This window comes from Tribolium castaneum, chromosome 4 (genome assembly GCF_031307605.1).
Source record: "Tribolium castaneum strain GA2 chromosome 4, icTriCast1.1, whole genome shotgun sequence".
NCBI classification, from domain to species: Eukaryota; Metazoa; Arthropoda; class Insecta; order Coleoptera; family Tenebrionidae; genus Tribolium; species Tribolium castaneum.
The window spans coordinates 8,555,378-8,576,143 of NC_087397.1; the positions used below are offsets into that span (position 1 = coordinate 8,555,378).

Sequence of the window (20,766 nt, forward strand, 5' to 3'; positions counted from 1 at the left end):
TGTGGAGTAACTGTAATAGATAGTGCGACGCTTTTAATAACTGGGTTTAGAAGAAAATTAATATTTTATTGTAAAAACAATGATGATTTAAGTAGCTAATCATCACGAAATTACTTGTTCAGCTTTTGGACGAAATTTTTAGATTAATAATTAAGTCTTGTTTTAGAAATTTTATACTGAACTTTAGAACTCTTTCCTTTCCCTTCTTACAAATATTAATTTAGTTATTGTAAGCAGAAGTATTTTAAATGTGAGAAATAAATTCAAAACCGCAACATTTTAATTCTTACTTGCATATGATGTCGGATGTAGAACCCTTAAGATATTACTTGTAAGTATATTAGCTGTTTCAAACCTGTAAAAACGCCAACGTCACATTTTACCGAAATATTTTTTTAAATAAGATTGATAAAATTGTAAAATAGTTATAATCAACATAAGTATAAATTACATTAGCTATAATTTTTTTCAAAGTGCATTAATATCAGTAATTTAAAACAGCTAATTTTGAGAAAAACTGAGACGTTGCATTGGCAATTGTAATGATTTTTTAAAAGTTAGTCTTTTTTATAACAAAAAGTTTATAATCGCAAAACGAATATAAAAAGTTCTATTATTTTTTCACGTAGAATCTAACTATGCAAAGATATATACTTTGCAGCCTGTGTAAAATATAAATATTTTATATATTATAATATTTATATTTATATACCCTGTGTTACCCTCTAAATGTATTGGATGTAAAATATAGTTTTCAAATAAAAAGCAAGTTTAATAACAGTTGATTTATTTATGCTTTTATGTACATCAACAATGTTACAAATATCGTTAAATATTAACCTGGGGGCCACCCAAGTTGGCGCCCCCCTAAGATATGTATGTGTAAATGATAAACCGACTGGCAGCCCTGTTTTCCGTTATTTATCACCAATCTGTAACCATTTGGAAGACGTTCTTTAGCCAACTTTTGAGCCCTGAGAACTAATTCTGCCATTATCTGAAACAATTAATAATTATTGTTTTTTTATTTTTCTTTTAGATTAAATTAACTGCTTACGTCTTTATCACTGTCTTTGACTGAATCAAGCATAGGAATTCGCTGCTTGGGAATCACCAAAAAATGTACAGGCGCTTGGGGATTTACATCATTAAAAGCCAAACATTTATCATCTTCATAAATTATATCTGCAGGAATTTCTTTCGAGATGATTTTGTCAAAAATTGTTGTTTGCTGCTTGTCTTTTGATGCGGTTTGTGCTTTCTCAACCTCTGACGTTTTCTGGAAATTCATTTTTAGGTTAGATTAAGTTTCAGGCGTTTTTTAACGTACATATCTAACGATATTAACAGCAGGAGGAATTAAATGCTTGTGATTAATAAACGGTTGCGTATGAGTTAAAATTTTTCTTAAAATCATGATTGTCTTCCAGTTTCACACAAGTTATATATATTATATATGTCTATTGTCTAGGGGTATTAGTGTTTCGACTGTTTGGAGGTTATGCTGTTGTGATGTTAAGAATGTTAAGACAGACAGACATTTTTTGAAACTTCAAACCTCAAGGTTATATACAGAGTGTAACAATAATATTAATAAAATAAAACTTTTATCGGTACACATAAATGGCCAGTACCATAATACACTTTAACTGTATTCGCAGTCTTAAAAAATACGGGACGAAGCGCAAATTTTAAATTTTCAAAAAAATTAATCTTGATTTTGGTTTTAAAAAAGAGGTTGCATGGCGATATTGTATTAAAATGTTTTTAATAATACGCGTTTTGAACAATAGTAGCTTCAATTTTTCATTTAATTTGTTTCAATTTCATTTAAACCGCTCATTTTTTTAACCAAAAAACCTTTGGATTAAAATAATGCACCTAAAGGTGAAACGAATTCAAATTGATAAAAAGGTAAAATAGTTCTTAATGATTAAATCTCCCATTGAATGTATAAATTACAATAGCTATTATATTCTTTTTATAACATTGAAACAGCTAATACAATAGCTCTTGCCTTAATCATTGTAGCTATAACTAAATGCTGACTAAAAAATAATTATTCACTCTATTTTTGTATATTATTTAGTAAAACATGTTCTCTTATTTAACTGTGAAATTGTGACAATGTAACTGTTTTTTGTTCAATATATTTGTTCAAGATGATGACCTATTTGAATTATTTTCAAAAAATCTGTTGTCAATATTATTATCATAACGTACTTACCACTATAAATTACGGGTTTCCAGATTTACAAAATTAACATCATAAGATATTAAAAATAAGACAATGGCAAAATAAAAAATTCACTGTTTTACAATTTTTTTTTTAATTTTTAGCTTGTATTTTTAGCACTAAAAATACAGATATACGAATTTATAAATTGTAACAATTAAAAAATAAAATTTATATAAGTGTTTCGAAAACTACTGATACGATATTAAAAATTTACAAGTATGTATCTAGTTAAGTATAATTGACTCAAATCTATTATCAAAATTTGTTTCAAGAACTCTCACAAACTATAAGCACATAAACTCGACGCAATTATTTTAGACGAATCACAATTCTGGGTTTGTGGCTCCATATTTCTACATAAATATTTAAGAATTTATTTATCGCTTCTAATAGGGTGTGCCAAGACATGATTTTCTATAATTGAAGAAGTACATTTTCTTTGATTTGTCGAATAGTTTTTAAGCACTTTGATGTAAAATTCATTTAGTCCCTTTTAATTACAGGGAAATGCCCTGCTTATAAAAAAATAAAAAAGAGCCGTTAGTATTTAACCAAAATTTCTCTTTCATTTAGTTCACTCTTTGACAATCAAAATGTCGAGCCTCATTCAAGAAAGTTTACATATCAATTTACGTGTTCTGGAGTTACTTTGGTTGTACACTCCAAAAGAACAGAGTAATTTTCACAAAATGCGGTCTTGCATTTTGTTTTTTCTTCTTATGTTTCACGTCCCGGTGTTGGGAGGAATACATTTAATTTTCGGAATAAACGATAATCCTACGAAATTAGCAGATAATGCGCTTACAATTGCTGGTGTGTCATGCTATGCACTGAAATTGTGGCCGTTGATTGGAAACAGGTCGAAAATCAAGGACTGTATTAATTATTTGGACAAACCGATCGTAGAACTTAGAGAAAACCAGAAAGTTATTTTCCAATCTTGCAGCAAAATTTGCAGAAGGAATTCGAAGATTTTTCAGATCTACATGATAACTGCTCTTATTGGTTTTGTAATAAAACCCTTTTTCTTTGAAGACAAAAGCTTTCCAGTCGATATATGGTTACCTAAAGCTCTGAGAGATCGTTTGGATGTTTATTGGAGTTTTTACTTTTATGTATCTTTGGGTAAATTCTAATTTTGTTTTGGATCAAACACATTTTAGAATTTTCAAGGAGTTGCTTATCCTGTAATAGCTAGTGGAGCTTTAGATCCCTTAATTCCAAGTCTACTTTGTTTAGCTACTGGTCACTTGAAGGTCCTTAATGATAACCTTGAACATCTTGACGAATATAGCAATGAAATAAGTGAATCAAAAAATTGTGTTTTGTACAAAAACGTACAAACATGCATTAAACATCATATTGAAATTATGAAGTAAGTGATAAGGTTTTAGCGACTTTCTAGATCAAGAATTGTTATATCATTATTTTAGTTTTGTGGAAAATCATCAAAAATGTTTCTCATCCATGGTGTTTTGCCAGTTTTTAGGAAGTCCCTTGATTTTGTGTTTCACTTGTTGGAATATGAGCATAGTAGGTTGATTGTAATTCAAATTAAAGTGTCTAAAAATTATTTCAGCTCCAACCCTTTACTTTTAAATGGTTTGAATCACTCGCCTATTTTTTGATACTGCTGGTTCAACTTTACTTTTATTGTTATTATGGAACTAATCTTTCAGACGAAGTCGGTTTTTCTTAATTGTCTTGTACATTTATACAAAAAAATATTTTTAGTGTGCCAATGTTACTACCTCCATTTATATGGGAAAATGGTATAAATATGACGTCAAGTCGAGAAAAGCTCTTATACTTTTAATGGAACGTTCTAAAAAACCTACTATTGTTACGGCTGCAAAAATCCTAGATTTGTCTTTAGAAACATTCACCATTGTGAGTTTTGTGAAAACATTGTGAAAACCAGATTTTTTAAACGGTTTCTTTTTCAGATCTTGAAAAGATCATACTCACTGTTGGCTGTATTAAAAAATCAAAATTGAGTATTTAACTTAATAAACTGTAGCAAACTGAGTGTTACCAAAAAAAAATCCAAATAAAATTTGCAACAATAACCCTTTTTTATTTTCCACCTCTGGCCAGAATCAATGTAGTAATTACGCAAAAAATTTAAAAAATTAAATTTAGTCATTACTATTACTGAGAAAACAGATTACAAAGTTGATTAGGATCAACACTGCTCTAATTTCTGCTGCTCTAATAAACCGAGTTTTAAACAACGTTTACTTGAAATTACTTAACAGGCCTAACTAACTGACCTACCTATAACAATATGTATAATAAATAATATAATAATAATAAATAATGCAGTCTCTACAAATGAATGACATCGTAAATACACTAGGATGTCATATATTTTTAGGCGCTTGTTATTATGCAATGATATGCATTATAATTAATTATTCTGTGATATAAATATCGAAAGAAATGCGGGAAAAGTAAAACGATTTAAAGTACTTAGATGATTTGGTTGGGAATCAAAAAATGTCTTGTACGTATTTCAACGTGTTCCATATTAAGAAGATTTTTAAATGATCTGGATTAAGTAAAACTTTGCTGAGAGTTTACATATTTAACCGAAACAATTACCAAAAGTATGTTCCTATTTCCTGGATAATTTAGTACGTTTTAAAATTAGAAATACTGACCTCAAAAAAATTAATAACGATTTTATTCCTAACATACTCTAATAGAAAAATAGTTTTAATATTGGAGAACAAAAAAGTGTAAAACACAAATAATACCAAATACATAGCATGGAATTACAGTGTATTCTGGACTTAACTCACTTATAGAATCTACAGTGTAAAAAATACAAACTATAGACGAATTTTCTAAATCAAAATTAACTGCTTAGTAATTGAAAGGTTCGAGCATAAAACACGGTAACTGATATTTTCATCGAATTATGAATTTTTGTTTATAAAGCAATTGTAACTGATTTAACAAAACCAATTTTGCTTGAAGTGTAGAAGAACTATCACGTATCTAGTGAAGACATCAGTGATGATATTTGGTATACTAAAATGTAAAGAGTGACATAAAAAGATAATTTTTTAGTTTTTCTAAAATATTGATGGTTTCAATAATAATACCGTGAAGGTACAAATACTGAATGTTATTTCAGATATATTAAATTAAATGCAGTGGTATGTAGTTTAAAACATATAACATCATACTCAAAAATATGTAGAAAATGAGACAAAAAATATTCAATTTTTTAGAAAAAAAAATTTTGTTATTATTTTGTTTTACATCTAAACGTCTTAACTCTTCAATTGTAAATCATATCTATAAAAAATAAATATGGAAAATAAATCTACTAAAAACCACCCACTCATACGACTAAAACTAAGAACTCAATGTGAAATTGCAAATAATAATTTTATTGCTAATTAATAATTGAGATCAGATTGTATCAAATTGTCAACAACCAAAGATTTTCAGTCCGTACACCAAACTCACCTTATTACTAATTAATAATGTAAATATCATTTTAATTGTTGCACACATAACAAACAATACAAACAAATTTATTTATAATTAATCCTTAGTAAAAACAAATTAGGCTTTTGTTGTAGTGATGAATTATTGCGCAGAAGAGTACAATCAAAAATCCTCTTGTTGTGAACATCGCGACATTAAACTTTTATATTCAAGAACTTTTTAACCAAGTCTAAGCCCAACCCAATTAGATCACAAAGTTCGTGCTCAATCATTATGATAAGCCTTTGATGTAAAATTAATTCAATCCCGTCATTAATTACAAAGAGCTACATTTTAATTTTTCAAAAAAGCGGTGAATTGTTATTTAAACCCGAGCTCCGATACTTCTGCCAGATTACATCATGAGCGACATAATTGGACAGAGTTTTGGTCCAAACCTGCTCATAATGCAAATTCTGCGTCTTTACCCATCCCAACGTTACACAAGACTTCACCAATTGCAAGCGTGCATTATGTACGTTTTTTTCATTATTTTAGTTCCAACACTAACCATTTACAACTACATCATCCAAGAAAATTTCGATATATTGCAATTTAACTACACTGCGACGTTTTTGGCCGAAACTGTGTCCTGGATCGCTAAACTCTTACCTTTCATCACAAATGCCAATCGGATGAAGAAATGTATTACTTATTTTGGCACCCGCTATTTTGAAGAAATGTTACAAAGATACACGTCTGCAAAAATCATGAAAGAATGCATCAGTGTCTGCAGACGAAACTCTACAGTGTTTCTTTATGGGGTTATTTGTGGGATGACAAGTTTCATTACTAAGCCTCTTTTCTGGAAAGGTTACCAACTGCCGCTTGATATGTGGCTGCCTTTTGATGCCACTTCTGGACCAGGAATTTACTACACGACTTACTCATTTCTCGCAATTGGTAGTTGGAAAATAATTAATATTTTTGTGTAATATTATTGTTTTAGCAATTTCTTATTGTGCATTTGCTGGAACTTTGATTGATCCTCTCATAGGAGGATTGGCTTGTCATGCCACAGGGCAATTGAAAGTTTTAAAAGTAAACCTTCAGCATCTGAAAGAATACACAGAAACTGAAGTTAAACAAAGTGATGAAACGAGTGATCAAATTATGTATGAAAAGATTCGACAGTGTATCGATCACCACAATGCCATATTAATGTATATTTTTGTCATTTGAATGAAGTGTTAATAATTTGCGACTTTACAGATTTGTGAAAGAGTTCGAGAATTGTTTTTCGTTGGTGGTTCTCAGCCAGTTTACTGGAAGTATGGTAGCGATTTGTTTCTGTTGTTTGCAGTTAAGTATGGTAAAGAGCCAAAATTAAACATTTCACTTTTATTAATGTTAGCTACTTTAGGTAGATCTTGTTAGTATGAGCGCTCTGTCATCCACAATCTACATCTTTATTATTTTGGGCCAATTTTTTTTTTACTGTTACTACGGTTCAAGACTGTTTGAAGAAGTATTTATGACTACGTTTGTATTTTTTCTCGTGCTACAATATTTTTACTTTTAGAACAATAGTCTAACAAATGGTATTTATATGGGACAGTGGTATGAGTACAATATAAAGTTGAAAAAAGCCTTAATTATTCTAATGGAACGGTCGAAGGTGCCGATGCTTATTACAGCCGGAAAAATATTACCCTTGAACTTGGAAACTTTTACGCTGGTAATATAAAATTTATATTTTACAGTAATAATGTGTATCTGCTGTTTTAGTTATTGAAGAGAACTTACTCGTTGCTTGCAGTTTTAAAAAATTATCAACAATAATAATCATAGAGCAAACCAAACAGGTGTTATATTGTTACAAATTATTTAATTAAAAATAAAAAATACAAGATTGTCTTTTTATTTTTACACATATTATTCAAACGAATTAATTTTGTTCACTTAACTAGAAAATAGGCAAAAAGTAACACTAATTAAAAATCTCATAAGATCTTTTTTCTTAAATTAAACATCTACGCAGTTTGGCAGCATCAAGACCAACATCGATGATTTAAATTATTTATGTTATTATTATAAAAAGTTGATTTTTCATATTAAAAAAAAATATTAATTTTTGGATTCTCACCTAGCTATGAAATAAATTATAACTATAGTGACCGACACAAAAACTATGCCACTCCCATTTTGAACAGTCTCTATAATTTGAAAATCGTTCACTTTGATCATTTCGAAGTGTGCTTTTAATTTTTCTGTAATTTTTGAAATTACTGTTACACTCGTAAGAAGAGTAAGTTGTATTATTACTGATTTAATTTTTTCAGGAGTTTACCTCTTCATTTGCTAATATGATCCTTACAAATATGCATTTTAGAAAAATATTATTTGCAACCAAAATTATTTACTTTCTAAACATTTGTAAACAAAATTATTCATAAAAACTACGATCTTCACTGCGATGATGTTTTAAGGCAGAGAAATCGCATTTTGTTTCTTATGTGTAGGTACAATTTACTATATCTGGTTTAAGTTTAGTGAGAAAAATCAAAAATTGATTTTCTTTGGCAATTTTCAGTCAATTAATTTCAGCAAATGTTTTTGTTATGTTTTTTTTTAATTCTCACAGTTCTTTAATTTCGTGAAAACGTCTTCACTAGTTGTAAGATTAGTGAGAAAAATAGTTTTCACTATCAAAATTTACAAAATCTTTGTATGAAGATGTTGATGATATATCATGTTTATCTAAACGTTTATTATTGTTCAACTTTCATTGCACTTATGTATGAGCTTATAAACAGACGGCAATATGTGCGTACTGCAGAAATTAGGGAAGGTTCGGCTTATGGAGGTTCCATTGCATTACAGTTGCAGCAGAAAACATAAAAGATTTTTTTTGGTCATTTCTCCCATGGAAATATCGTAATCGGTGTACACAATTTTAACAAACAGCTAATTTCAGGTTTTGAGAAGATTTTATACACACTAGTGGCTTTTAATAATTTTTTTAATCAATAAAATAATAATAAAAAATATTTTTCTTTGTATAAAAATTTATCCACTTGTGTTACATATTGTGTATATTGACTCAAATGAGTCAATTTATAATATATAAAAAAATACAATGTTATGTTACTACAAGGACAAAGTCCATGTTCATGAGAAAGCAAATCTATTTTAAAATACTTACATTGTTATAAAAATTTATATGTAATGATAATGAATGATGATGTTTAAAGTTTGTGTTTTATTCTGACCTAATTCATGATATTCTACGCTTTATTGCAAACGCAGAAATAATCAATTAGTTACCTAGACAAAAGTAGTAATTACTACTCATAAGGTACATCTTAGAGGTTTGAATTTCCATCCCACGTAACGTCCCCGTTGAATTAAAACGTTGCAATATTTATTGAAAAACTCCTTGACAACATTATTGTAATGTCTAGCTGCGCGCACAATAAAAGAAACCGAAGTAAATTTTTTATTACGATCGCAGGAAACCAAAAAGCTTTTCATATCCAAACTTCCTCCAAAACGCGATCTTTGATGTAAAATTAATTTAATGAAACTATTAATTACAGGTTTACTTTTCAGTAAAAAAATTGTTCTATAAAACGCAATTGAGCTTTCACTGACTACCATTGTCACAATAATGTGTCTGAGTACAAGTGAACAAAGTTTCAGCATCAATCTGAAAATTATGAAGCTGTGCCGCCTATTTCCGCCAACAGAAGGCAAAAAGTTTTACAAAATTCAAGCATACTTACTGCAGTTTTTGCTTCTGCTACCGATTCCGATCTTGGGAAATCTTCATTTGTTGCTTGATGAGAATTTGGATATGGAAAAAGTTAATTACAACGCCGTATTTTTAGCCCAAGTCACTTGTTTTGTAATTAAATTAATGGCTATTATCGCCAACAGTGAAAAAATTAAGAAATGTATCACAGAACTTGACTCTCCAAAATTTGCTGCAGTTAGAGAGAACCACAAAATCATACTCCAACATTGCATTAAAGTTTGCAAGAGGAATACTTTAATTTTTGTGGTTTTTGTGATTTGTGGTGCTAGTAGTTGGGCCACTAAACCATTGTTTTGGTCTAGAAGAAATTTACCTTTAGATGTTTGGTTTCCTCTCGATACAACAAGTACACCGGTTTATTGCAGCCTTTACATTTACTTGTTAATAGGTAATTTTTTTTATTAATATTTGTGTTATAATTTTTTAAATGTTTCTTCCAGGCGTTTATTTCACTTCATTCGCTAATATGGTGATAGATCCATTAATTGCAGGCCTCGCCTATCACGCAACAAGTCAAATTAAAATTTTGAAAGATAATTTGCAACACCTTAATAATGTCTACGCAAATGAAGAAATTACATCCTCTAAAAACAAAATCATCTACATGAAGATTAAAAGATGTGTTCAACACTATGATGATATTTTGAGGTCGGTAGATCCGATTTTCGTTTTTTATACATTTTGTACTTGATTTTAGTTTTGTCAAAGAATTTGAAGAGTGTTTTTCGCTAGCAATTTTCAGTCAAATTTCGGCAAGCGTTTTCGTAATCTGTTTTTCCTGTCTTCAGTTAAGTAAAGTAAGTAATGGAATTTCTTAATTTAAATCTTTATTCCTTTTTCGTAGATCAAAACATTCGGCTATTACTTCATCCAGCTTGTGTTTTATTTCGGAGTTATTCTAGCACAAATTTATTTTTATTGCTTTTATGGTTCGACGCTGTTTGAGGAAGTAAGACCACAATAATACACAAAGATATTAGACACAAAATTTTTATTTGTAGAGCAGTTCCATAATAAATGCTGTTTACAGTTCAAAATGGTACGATTTCGATGTACCTTGTAGAAAAGCTTTGTTGATACTGATGGAAAGGGCCCAAACCCCTATTACAGTAGCAGCAGGAAAAATAATGGATTTATCTCTGGTCACTTTTGCCACAGTAATATCGTATTTAGAGCCCGATGAACTTTTTAACATACAGTTTGTTTCAGATTTTGAGAAGATCTTACTCACTAGTAGCTGTTTTAAATAATTATCAATAGAAGAATAATTTGTGTAATTTTTAATAAATTAAAGATTTTAATAAATTGAACAAAGGAAGCATGATTTCAAGTTTTTATTTTTGTATAACATTAACGACATTTTAATCGTGTAAACTAATAAATGAAATTAATTTATTTAAAATGAATTAAACTGTAAATCCGATAAGAAATTATTTAATGTAAGGTTTAATTTTTCTAACTAAATAATAATTATTTGTTATTAAAATTTCCAAATAAACGTAATTATTTGCTTAAGTGTGTTGTCCATTCAAACCGTCGATTTACTGGAGACGAATTAAATTTTAATTTTAATCTAAACCAATCTGAATTTACTCATGATGAAAAGTCTACTTTAATACTTTCTCACACGAATTAAGAAGCTGAATTAATAAACTGACTAAGGACCGGTTTAAAAAAACGTCAATAATTTAATTCGCAACTAAATGCGTGACTAACTGAACACGTGACCACATTGAAGCAATTTGGTTGGTTTATTCGCGTTGTTAATTTTTAACAGCGCAATTAACTTAAATTGCGCTTTCTATAAACAGGACCTTATGTCCGGTAACAAATTTTAAACGAAAATATTTAATTCGAATTTTTTTTGTCTCAGTTTGCACTAGTTCATCGATTACACAGAAAAAAAGCCACCCACTCTAATTATAAATTCAAATGTTCGCATTACATTTTACTGCCACATAAAATGCATACAGTAAAGATTTTATTTTACTGAACATTGGAAATTCTGTGGAACTGTTTGTAGTGAAATAACATGGACATTTTAAAACTGAACATAGGATAATATAATTATTAGTGTTGTGTGTTATATGATGTGCAGCGAAATAAACTCGGAAATTCGATCTTATTCGAGACAAAAAAAGTCTCGAAAATTTGTCGGAAAATGAAATGATTTTTTCGTTATGTGAAAACTTTGTAACTAAAATAAGAAACCGATTATTACCATAAACTGATTAAAGGATTATTGCCCTCGTATTTAAAAAAAAATAAAAAATAGAGACATAGATTTGTGGTTGAAAAGGTTTTCCATTTCCAAATAGACCTAAATTTATATATTTTATTCTAGGTTTGCAAAATACTCATAAGTTAGTCTACTTTAAAGATTTTCTTTATGTGTTTAATTAAAAAACTTTATTCATTGTGATTCTTAAAAAGACCGACAAAATTTGATTAAAGAATAAATAGAGACGATGTTACTTACCCTAACCACATTTAGTGATGGACCTAATTAACTTCGTAATTTGGTGTCTCAGAATTGACTAAATGTAAAGATGACTTTGTTTCTTTAATACTTATTTTTTTGGGTATTTAGCAGATGGTTTCTGCTTAGAGGTAGAAAACAAAATTGCTTTTTGTTACAAATTTTATTTAGATTTTTTTTGTAACATTCAGTTTACTACACACTTACACAACATTAATGAAGTATAGTATATTGAACTAAATAATCAATTTTTTTGTTTTTAATACAGCTAACAGTGAGTATGACCTTTTTAAGATCTAAAAAAGAAACCGTTTAAAAAATGTTTTAAAATAAAAATAAACTTACATTGGTAAACGTCTCTAAAGACAAATCTAATATTTTTCCAGCCGTAACAATAGTAGGTTTTTTGGAACGTTCCATTAAAAGTATAAGAGCTTTTCTCGACTTGACGTCATATTTATACCATTTGCCCATATAAACAGAGGTTGTTATATTGGCACACTAAAAATTTTTTTGTATAAATGCACAGAGCAGATGAGAAAAACTCACTTCTTCTGAAAGATTTGCTCCATAATAACAATAAAAGTAAAGTTGAACAAGCAGTATCAAAAAATAGGCGAATGACTCAAACCATTTAAAAGTAAAGGGCTGGAGCTGAAAAAAATTCTGTAAATTTTTAGATAATGTAAATTGAACTTATTTACTATGCTCATATTCCAACAACAGAAACACAAAATTAATGGACTTCCCATAAACTGGCTAAATACCAAGGATGAAAAACATGTTTGATGATTTTCCACAAAACTAAAAATATGTTATATTAATTCTTGACTAAGAACGTCACTAAAAAACCTAATCATTTACTTCATAATTTCAATATGATGTTTGATGCACTTTCGTATGTTTTTGTATAAAACATAATTTTTTGATTTACTTGCTTCCTTGCTGTATTCGTCAAGATATTTAAGATTATCATTAAGAATCTTCAAGTGACCAGTAGCTAAACAAAGTAGACTTGGAATTAAGGGATCTAAGGCTCCACTAGCAATTACAGGATGAGCAACTCCTATAAAATTCTAAATATACGTTTTATCCAAAATAAAAAATACTTACCTATGGCTACATAAATGTAAAAGCCCCAATAAATATCTAGACGATCTCTGAGAACGTTAGGTAACCATATATCGACTGGAAATCCTTTCTCTTCAAACAAGAAAGGTCTCGTTACGAAACCAATAACAGAAATTATCATGTAATACAGAAAAATTTTAGAATTTCTTCTACAAATTTTGCTGCAAGTTTGGAGAATAATTTTCTGGTTTTCTCTAAGCTCAATGATCGGTTTGTCCAAATAATTTATACAGTCCTTGATTTTAGACCTGTTTACAATTAATGGCCACAATTTCAATGCATAACATGACAGACCAGCAACCCCAAACACATTATCCACCAATTTCGAAGGATTATCGTTTTTTCCGAAAATTAAATTTATTCCACCCAACACCGGGACATGGACCATGAAAACAAAATACACAATGTATGACCGCAATTTGTGAAATTTACTCTGTTCTTTTGGATTGTACAACCAAAGTAACTCCAGAACACGTAAATTGATATGTAAACTTTCTTGGACGAGGCTTGTCATTTTGAATGTCAAGGAGTGAACTAAATGAAAGAGAAATTTTGGTTTTATACTGACGGCTTTTTTTTATTTTTTTTTACAAGTAGAGCACTCCCCTGTAATTAAAAGAGACTAAATTAATTTTACATCAAAGCATTTTAAAGCCATTCGACAAATCAAAGAAATTGTACTTCCTCAATTATAGAAAATCATGTCTGGCACACCCTACTAGAACCGATAAATAAATTGTTAAATATTTATGTAAAAGTATAGAGCCAAAAACGCAGAACTGTAATTCATCTGAAACAATTCCGTCAGTTTGTGTGTGCTCGTGAGAATTTCTAAAACCAATTTTGATAATAGACGAACATCAGTGGTACTTATTTATTTACTTGTAAATTTTTAATCTATTTGCTATCACGTACTTTGAAAATACTAATAAAATATAAATTTTATTTTTTGTGTCTCTGTACCTATTTTTCAATGATAAAAATTACATGATTCTGGATTCTGGATACTGGAACTGCATTATTGAAACATAAGTTGCGCTTTAATCAAGATGGTTTTCACAATGGAACAATAAAACATTGCTCAAAAAGGTTAAAAATAGTTAAATTTTACAAGTTAACAATTGAACATGTTACGCCACATTACGAATAAGTACACAAAAATAATAAAAAATAAAGCAAAAAATGAATCTACAATATTTAAAGTTGAATCATGTGATCATTTAAATTTATAATTATAATATAATATTTTGAACTGTATAGTATTCAGTTAGAATACATTTTTCTCTCAGTTTACCAAACAAAACCGCCTGCTCCAGTTATAAGTAAATTCAAATGACCGCATTGTAGTAGCTACAGTGAAAAATACAAATAGCTAACATTTTTGGCGGTCTCCAGGTGTTATGTAGAAAAATAATGCCGTTGTTCAAAAACCATAAATGTAGCATTTATAGAAATCGACCTGTTTGAGAATATTTCTAATGAAATTTAAAGACAAGACAAAATCCTACCAGTTTGCACTCTTATTTTTAACTGTGCAGAATTTTACAAAATTAAACATTTGAAAAAATACTTTAAAAATAGCAAAAATGTCTTACAAATTATTTTTTTAGCACAAGTAAATACCCTAAAAACTGGGCTTAATCCAAAAAATTTAAATTTTTTGAAACGAAATCTTAAGAACAAGGCAAAAATATGGCAAAATATCTCGACAGTTTAACTTGTTTTAATATGCCTTAAAAAGGAAGTAGAATCCTAAAAAATATTATTATTAATTAAGACGGTTTAAAAAAAAAAAACTTAATTAAATTTGAGTCGCTTGGAAAGAAATCTGAACTCATTTTTACTCTTAGCTGAATGTCTTTTATCATTATCACCGTTTGAAAATTGGCTCGATACTTTTCATAGATAAGTGAGTAGCAACAAGAAATCATTTTTACAGTCTGTTATCTCAGATATTTTAAAATTAAAACAATCATTAGCTTAGTGCTAATGCTACTGCTTTTAATACATGGTTTTCCTTAAGAGATGGTAAATGAAAATACTATTGGGTGCAAACTTTATTTGTCGTTTTTTCGTAACATTAAGTTTACCAATTTACTACATTGTTACACAACATAATGTATGTTTTACAATTATTATTTGTAGCTAAATACTCAGTTTTGATTTTTTAATAAAGCCAACAGTGAGTATGATCTTCTCAAGATCTGGAACAAACATTTAAAAGTCTAGTTGTAAATAAAGATAAACTTACAGTGGTGAATGTCTCTACAGACAAATCTAATATTTTTCCAGCAGACACAATAGTAGGTTTTTTGGAACGTTCCATTAAAAGAATAAGAGCTTTTCTTGATTTGACGTCATATTTATACCATTTTCCCATATAAACAGACGTTGTTATTTTATCGCACTAAAAATATTTTTTTGTACAAACAAATAAGTCAAATTAGAAAAACACACTTCTTCTGAAAGATTGGTCCCGTAGTAACAATAAAAGTAAAGTTGAACAAGCAATATCAGAAAATAGCCGAGCGACTGAAACCATTCAAAACTGAAAGGCTGAAGCTAAATTAATTTACGTAAAATTTTACACAAATGGATTCAGTTAACCTACTATGCTCACATTCCAACAAGTGAAGCACAAAACCAACGAACTTGAAACAAACTGGCTAAATACCATATACGAGAAACAATTTTGGTGGAATTCCACAAAACTAAAATTTGATTCATCAATACTTCAGTTAGAAAATTGCTAAAAATGTTATCATTTACTTCAGAATTTCGGTATGATGTTTGATGCATTTTTGTATGTTTTTGTACAAATTATTATCTTTTGATCCATTTGCTTCATTGCTATATTCGTCAAGATGTTTGAGATTATCATTAAGAACTTTCAAGTGACCTGTAGCTAAACAAAGTAGACTTGGAATTAATGGATCTAAGACTCCACTAGCAATTACAGGATATGCAACTCCTTCAAGAATCTAAAATGTATTTTATTTAAAAATAAATAAACTCACCTATAGCCACATAAATGTAAAAACCCCAATAAACATCTAAACGATCTGTAAGACTTATAGGAAACCACACATCGACTGGAAATCCTCTCTCCTCAAATAAAAAAGGTTTTGTTACGAAACCAATAACAGCAATAGTCATGTAGAACAGAAAAATTGACGAATTTCTTCTACAAATTTTGCTGCAAGTTTGGAGAATAACTTTCTGGTTTTCTCTAAGTGCTACAATCGGTTTATCCAGATAATTTATACAGTCGTTGATTTTCGACCTGTTTCCAATTAATGGCCACAGTTTCACTGCATAACACCACATGGCAGTAACCGCAAACGCATTATCTGCTAATTTCGTAGGATTATTGTTTTTTCCGAAAATAAAATGCAATCCACCCAACACCGGAACATGAAACATGATAACAAAAAACAAAATGCAAGACCGTACTTTCTGAAAATTAGTCTGGTCTCCTGGAGTATATAACCAAAGTAACTCCAAAACACGTAAATTGATATGTAAACTTTCTTGCACAAGACTCGACATTGTCAAGAAGTGAATTAAATGAAGGAGAAATTTTGGTTTTATACTGACGGCTCTTTTTTATTTTTTTTTAAGTAGGGCATTCCCCTGTAATTAAAAGAGACTAGATTAATTTTACATCAAAGTGTTTTAAAGCCATTCGGGAAATCAAGGTAAAATGTATTTCTTCAATTGGACAACGTCATGTCTGGCCCACCCTACTACAACCGATAATATAAATTGTTAAATATTTAAACATTCCAAAAACGCAGATTGTGATTCGTCTAAAACAATGCGTCAAGTTTGTGTGTGTTTCTACAGCTTGTGAAAGTTTATAAAACAACGTATTTTGATATTTTTTGCTTCAAAATAATAACTTTATAAGATATTAGAAAATTTAAAAACAACTAGTTACGCAGACGTTCTGATGGCATTTATTTCAAATTCTTCAGAATCTACAAGCATACTGTACATTAATTATTAGTTAGGCATTTCGTAATAAAAATACCGTAACTAGATGTTTTTTAAATTTTCCAATATGCCATTATCTTAAAACAACCATTAAAAAAATGGAAAATAACTACCACAACAATATTTTGATAAAAGAGTTGCAAGTTATAAATTTGTGAAACAATGAATTTATAATTTAAAAAATATGATTACAGTAAAAGCTCTCAACAACGGACACCGACGGAAAATCAAAATTGTCCGTTGTCGAAGGTGAAAGTTTTAATATAGGTTTTGTTACATTCCTACAAAAATGTCCGTTGTAAAAAGGTGTCCGTTGTTCGGACAGGTCCATTAAAGGAGATTTCATTTTGATACCTACTGTAAATTCATTAATTGTAATAGTATGTAAGTAGATACATAATTATTTATTTATCACCAAACTGTTTTTTAAGATTGAAGTTATAAAAATACATCATTAAATTAACTCTTTATAACTCTATATATCTTTATATAGTGTCTTAAATGTTACAAGATTTTTTTTTTCATTTATAATATGTATTTTTATGTCGAGCATCTCTAGTAGAAACTTTACAATTCTGCAGTGTTATTCTTTTTTTATAAAATTTCAATTCAACGTATTTATTACTTGCAGAACAAAAATGCGTAACATTTTGTTAGAATTTCGTTTGGGATCAATGAAAAATATCACATAGATGGTGTAATTACTTTATTTTTAGTATTATTTGACACTTAAAATAACAATACATTATTTTATTTATTATTTATTTATCGTAATTACTAAATAATTTTTTTCATTTTTGTTAGTATTTCGGTTTGGATCAATGAAAAGTACAATAAATGCTGTAATTGTTTTATTTTCAGTATTATTTGGAATTTAGAATAAGGTTACATTACATTATTTCTTGCCAAAAAATTAAAAATACCATAAAACCAGTTCATAAGCCAATGTTTTATTTTTGGTTTTTCAGGACTGCCAACAGTGAGTATGACCGTCGTAATATCTAAAAACCAGAGTTTTTAGTTTTGGTTTTATCTTTTGGTTCACATCAACTTACTGTTGTAAAAGTAACTAATGATAAATCTAAAACTTTGCCTGCTGTAACAATACATGGTTTCTTGGAACGTTCCATTAAAATTAATAACGTTTTCCTTGATTTGATATCATATTTGTACCAATTTCCCATGTACACTGCGTCATTTAAACTATTGCTCTGAAACATATAGCGTTGTTTAAAAATGTCCAAATTTTTTTCACTCACCTCTTCGTAAAGGATAGTTCCATAATAACAATAGAAATAAATCTGCACGACCACACACACCATGTAAATAATTGCTTGCAAAAACTCGTAACTCAACGGTTCCAACTACACATTTGGAGCAATTTAATTTAAATTACAGTTAGGAAACCATACTTACAATACTCAGTTGAAAAATTAAAAATCCCAAAATCAAAATACTGAACAAGAACTGATTAAATACTATGAAGGAGAAGTTGGTTTCATACATTTTCACAAATCTGCAAGACATTTTTTCCTTAAGAATTGTAAATTCGAAATTAATTTCTTACTGTAAAATTGCAATGTGATGCCTGATGCAATCTTTAAGTTTTTGGTGAAATAATTTGCATTTGAAAATCTGATTTGTCGGTATTTTTATTCTCTGTTTTTCAAGATCTTCTCTTGTGTATTTATAAAGGTACTGAAGATTGTCTTTAAGGACTTTGAAGTGACCAGCAGCCAAACAAACAAGTCCTGCAATCAGTGGATCCATCGCACCGTTTGCAACACAACCATAAACAACTCCTGAAGCCACAAATACATACAATAAATAGTATTTTTTCAAATCTGTTTTCGGATCAAACGGCAACCAAACATCAACCGGAAAATTATTTTCTCCAAAAAGGAACGGTTTCGTAGCCCAGATTAACACCGCTGTGGTCATAAAAATCGCAAAAGCCTTTGAATTTCTCTTGCAAATTTCGCTGTGTGTTTTAATGATTTCTGTCTGATTTTCACGCAAAGTGACAAATTGCGGATTTTCAAAATAACGAATGCATTTCTCAATTTGTGTTCTTTTGGTTAGTAGAGGCCACAATTTAGGTCCGTAACACCACATTCCAGCAACAACGAAAGCATCGTCTGCCATTCGTTTCATGGTAATATTTGTTTCCAGAAAGATGTACAAGAGACCGAACACCGGAACAGTGAACGTTACATTACTACACAAAAGGTAAGACACCACTCTGTGCAAAAATTTTGGTTTTCGTTGAGTGTACAAGAAACATATTTCTAAAACACGTAAGCTAATACCAAAACTGTCTTCAATTAGGTTTGACATTGTGTAGTAATTTGGGTGATTAAACATGAAAAATTCGATTATATAGTGATTCGTAGTTTTTTATTTGATTTCCCTGTAATTAAAGCAGACTCAATGAATTTTACATCAAAGGTTAAACTTGAGAAACTTCAAGTAAAGGCAGGTATGCAGATCTTCAATTAAACGATGTTGTGAGCACATGAAAGCAACCCTACTGAATCTTATAAAAAATTTACTGTTAAAAACAATTATTGGTTGGGGTGAGCTGAACAGAAACCATAATTGCGCACTTTATTACGACCTCTTTGGAAGAAGAATTAACAACTTTACTCAAAATAAATTTCTATTTTTTTGTAATATACGTATGTAGTGTATGACATTGCTTTTTTAAAACTACATTTCAAAAAATATCAAAACAGAAATTGCAATTATTTTAATTTGCTTTTTGTAGAGCGATGCCTAACAACTTAAAATAATTATTAAAATAAATGATACAAACATACGTTACCACATACCACATACCACTAAGTAGTTGCCAAAAAAATGTTATTTTTGTGTCATCTCAAAACAAGCGATGCTTAAATATTGCTTTGAGCAAAAAATAAACTAAAAAGATATATAAAAGTTATTGAAATATTACACAAAGATCTGTATGTTTTCCTTCTAGCATTATTTTATAAGTGGTAATTGTTTTTTGTTTATTTTTAAATTTAGATGTCATATTAAGTGTTTTCGTGCTACATCAAACCAAATATGTTACTTATGAAGCTACGAATTTTGTGCGTTACTTTTGGTTCAGTCTGTACAACGTTTTGCGATACAAAAAAATCATTTTCGATATTGAGAAGAATTGTAAAAGAAAAATAAAGTAATTTTACAACAGACAATTTAAAAGAATATTTTGTTTTATCTTTAATTTACAAAAGATAAATTAGTTTAAACTAAAATTATAAAGTTTTGTTTTTTTGTTTTGTTTGTTTTTGTAATAAATTTTATTAAATTAACAAAATGTTTTGATTAATAAAAGATTAGTCCCAAATTAGATACTATCTAATTTTATTATCTAATTTTGTTAGAAAATTTTTTTAACTTACTAAATATACGGTAATTAGAGACTCTAAGATACTTAAGTTTGCGTGAATTTGTAATTTTTAATTAATTATAATTTATTTATTTTTTGGTTAGTGCCAATTATCTGACGTAAAAGCAACATCCTAAGAAACAATTTTTGTAGAGCGACTTAATACAAATTAATTAATTAGTTACTATTGTAAGTTGTAGAGAAGTTCTTAAAAAATCCTTATTCGTAGAGCATTTTTTTCATACAAAAGCTGAATTCTGTGTGAT

General features: G+C 29.0%; 3 protein-coding genes across 4 annotated transcripts; 1 reads left to right on the plus strand and 2 right to left on the minus strand.

Moving 5' to 3' along the window:
* Positions 1-770: 770 nt before the first annotated feature.
* Positions 771-1,655, minus strand: LOC663448 (histidine triad nucleotide-binding protein 1). Of its 2 annotated transcripts, none has more exons than XM_064356266.1 (3): positions 1,559-1,655; positions 1,058-1,279; positions 771-997 (listed from the first exon to the last, which is right to left on the minus strand). In XM_064356266.1, exons 1-3 carry the CDS (start codon positions 1,619-1,621, stop codon positions 836-838), a joined length of 447 nt encoding a protein of 148 aa, XP_064212336.1. In that variant the 5' UTR covers positions 1,622-1,655; the 3' UTR covers positions 771-835. The 2 variants fall into 2 exon arrangements, with proteins under 2 accessions (XP_064212336.1, XP_008201375.1); XM_008203153.3 differs by lacking the exon at positions 1,559-1,655 and adding an exon at positions 1,331-1,534.
* A 7,536-nt stretch (positions 1,656-9,191) lies between these two features.
* On the plus strand, positions 9,192-10,812 carry LOC107398967 (odorant receptor Or1-like). Its single transcript, XM_015984558.2, has 7 exons — positions 9,192-9,246; positions 9,293-9,885; positions 9,938-10,145; positions 10,195-10,294; positions 10,342-10,446; positions 10,499-10,654; positions 10,707-10,812. The coding sequence occupies exons 2-7, from the start codon at positions 9,351-9,353 to the stop codon at positions 10,755-10,757; spliced, it is 1,155 nt and encodes a 384-aa protein (XP_015840044.1). The 5' UTR covers positions 9,192-9,246; positions 9,293-9,350; the 3' UTR covers positions 10,758-10,812.
* Positions 10,813-12,212: 1,400 nt separating this feature from the next.
* LOC107398852 (odorant receptor 85b) lies at positions 12,213-15,812 on the minus strand. Its single transcript, XM_064356226.1, has 3 exons — positions 15,719-15,812; positions 12,322-12,477; positions 12,213-12,272 (listed from the first exon to the last, which is right to left on the minus strand). Exons 1-3 carry the CDS (start codon positions 15,782-15,784, stop codon positions 12,213-12,215), a joined length of 282 nt encoding a protein of 93 aa, XP_064212296.1. The 5' UTR covers positions 15,785-15,812.
* Positions 15,813-20,766: the final 4,954 nt, after the last annotated feature.

Bases quoted from the DNA above. Each gene is read 5' to 3' on its own strand.
- LOC663448 (XM_008203153.3), bottom strand. From the start codon at position 1,417: ATGATTTTAAGAAAAATTTTAACTCATACGCAACCGTTTATTAATCAC. The intron at 1,280-1,330 runs GTACGTTAAAAA...ATGAATTTCCAG, and splicing joins CTGTTAATATCGTTAGATAT to AAAACGTCAGAGGTTGAGAA. The intron at 998-1,057 runs GTAAGCAGTTAA...TAATTGTTTCAG, and splicing joins TCAAAGACAGTGATAAAGAC to ATAATGGCAGAATTAGTTCT.
- LOC107398967 (XM_015984558.2), top strand. From the start codon at position 9,351: ATGTGTCTGAGTACAAGTGAACAAAGTTTCAGCATCAATCTGAAAATT. The intron at 10,146-10,194 runs GTCGGTAGATCC...ACTTGATTTTAG, and splicing joins CACTATGATGATATTTTGAG to TTTTGTCAAAGAATTTGAAG. The intron at 10,655-10,706 runs GTAATATCGTAT...AGTTTGTTTCAG, and splicing joins CTCTGGTCACTTTTGCCACA to ATTTTGAGAAGATCTTACTC.
- LOC107398852 (XM_064356226.1), bottom strand. From the start codon at position 15,784: ATGGTATTTAGCCAGTTTGTTTCAAGTTCGTTGGTTTTGTGCTTCACT. The intron at 12,478-15,718 runs GTAGGTTAACTG...AAAAATTTTTAG, and splicing joins CTTGTTGGAATGTGAGCATA to TGTGCCAATATAACAACCTC. The intron at 12,273-12,321 runs GTAAGTTTATTT...TTTCTTTTTTAG, and splicing joins CTTTAGAGACGTTTACCAAT to ATCTTAAAAAGGTCATACTC.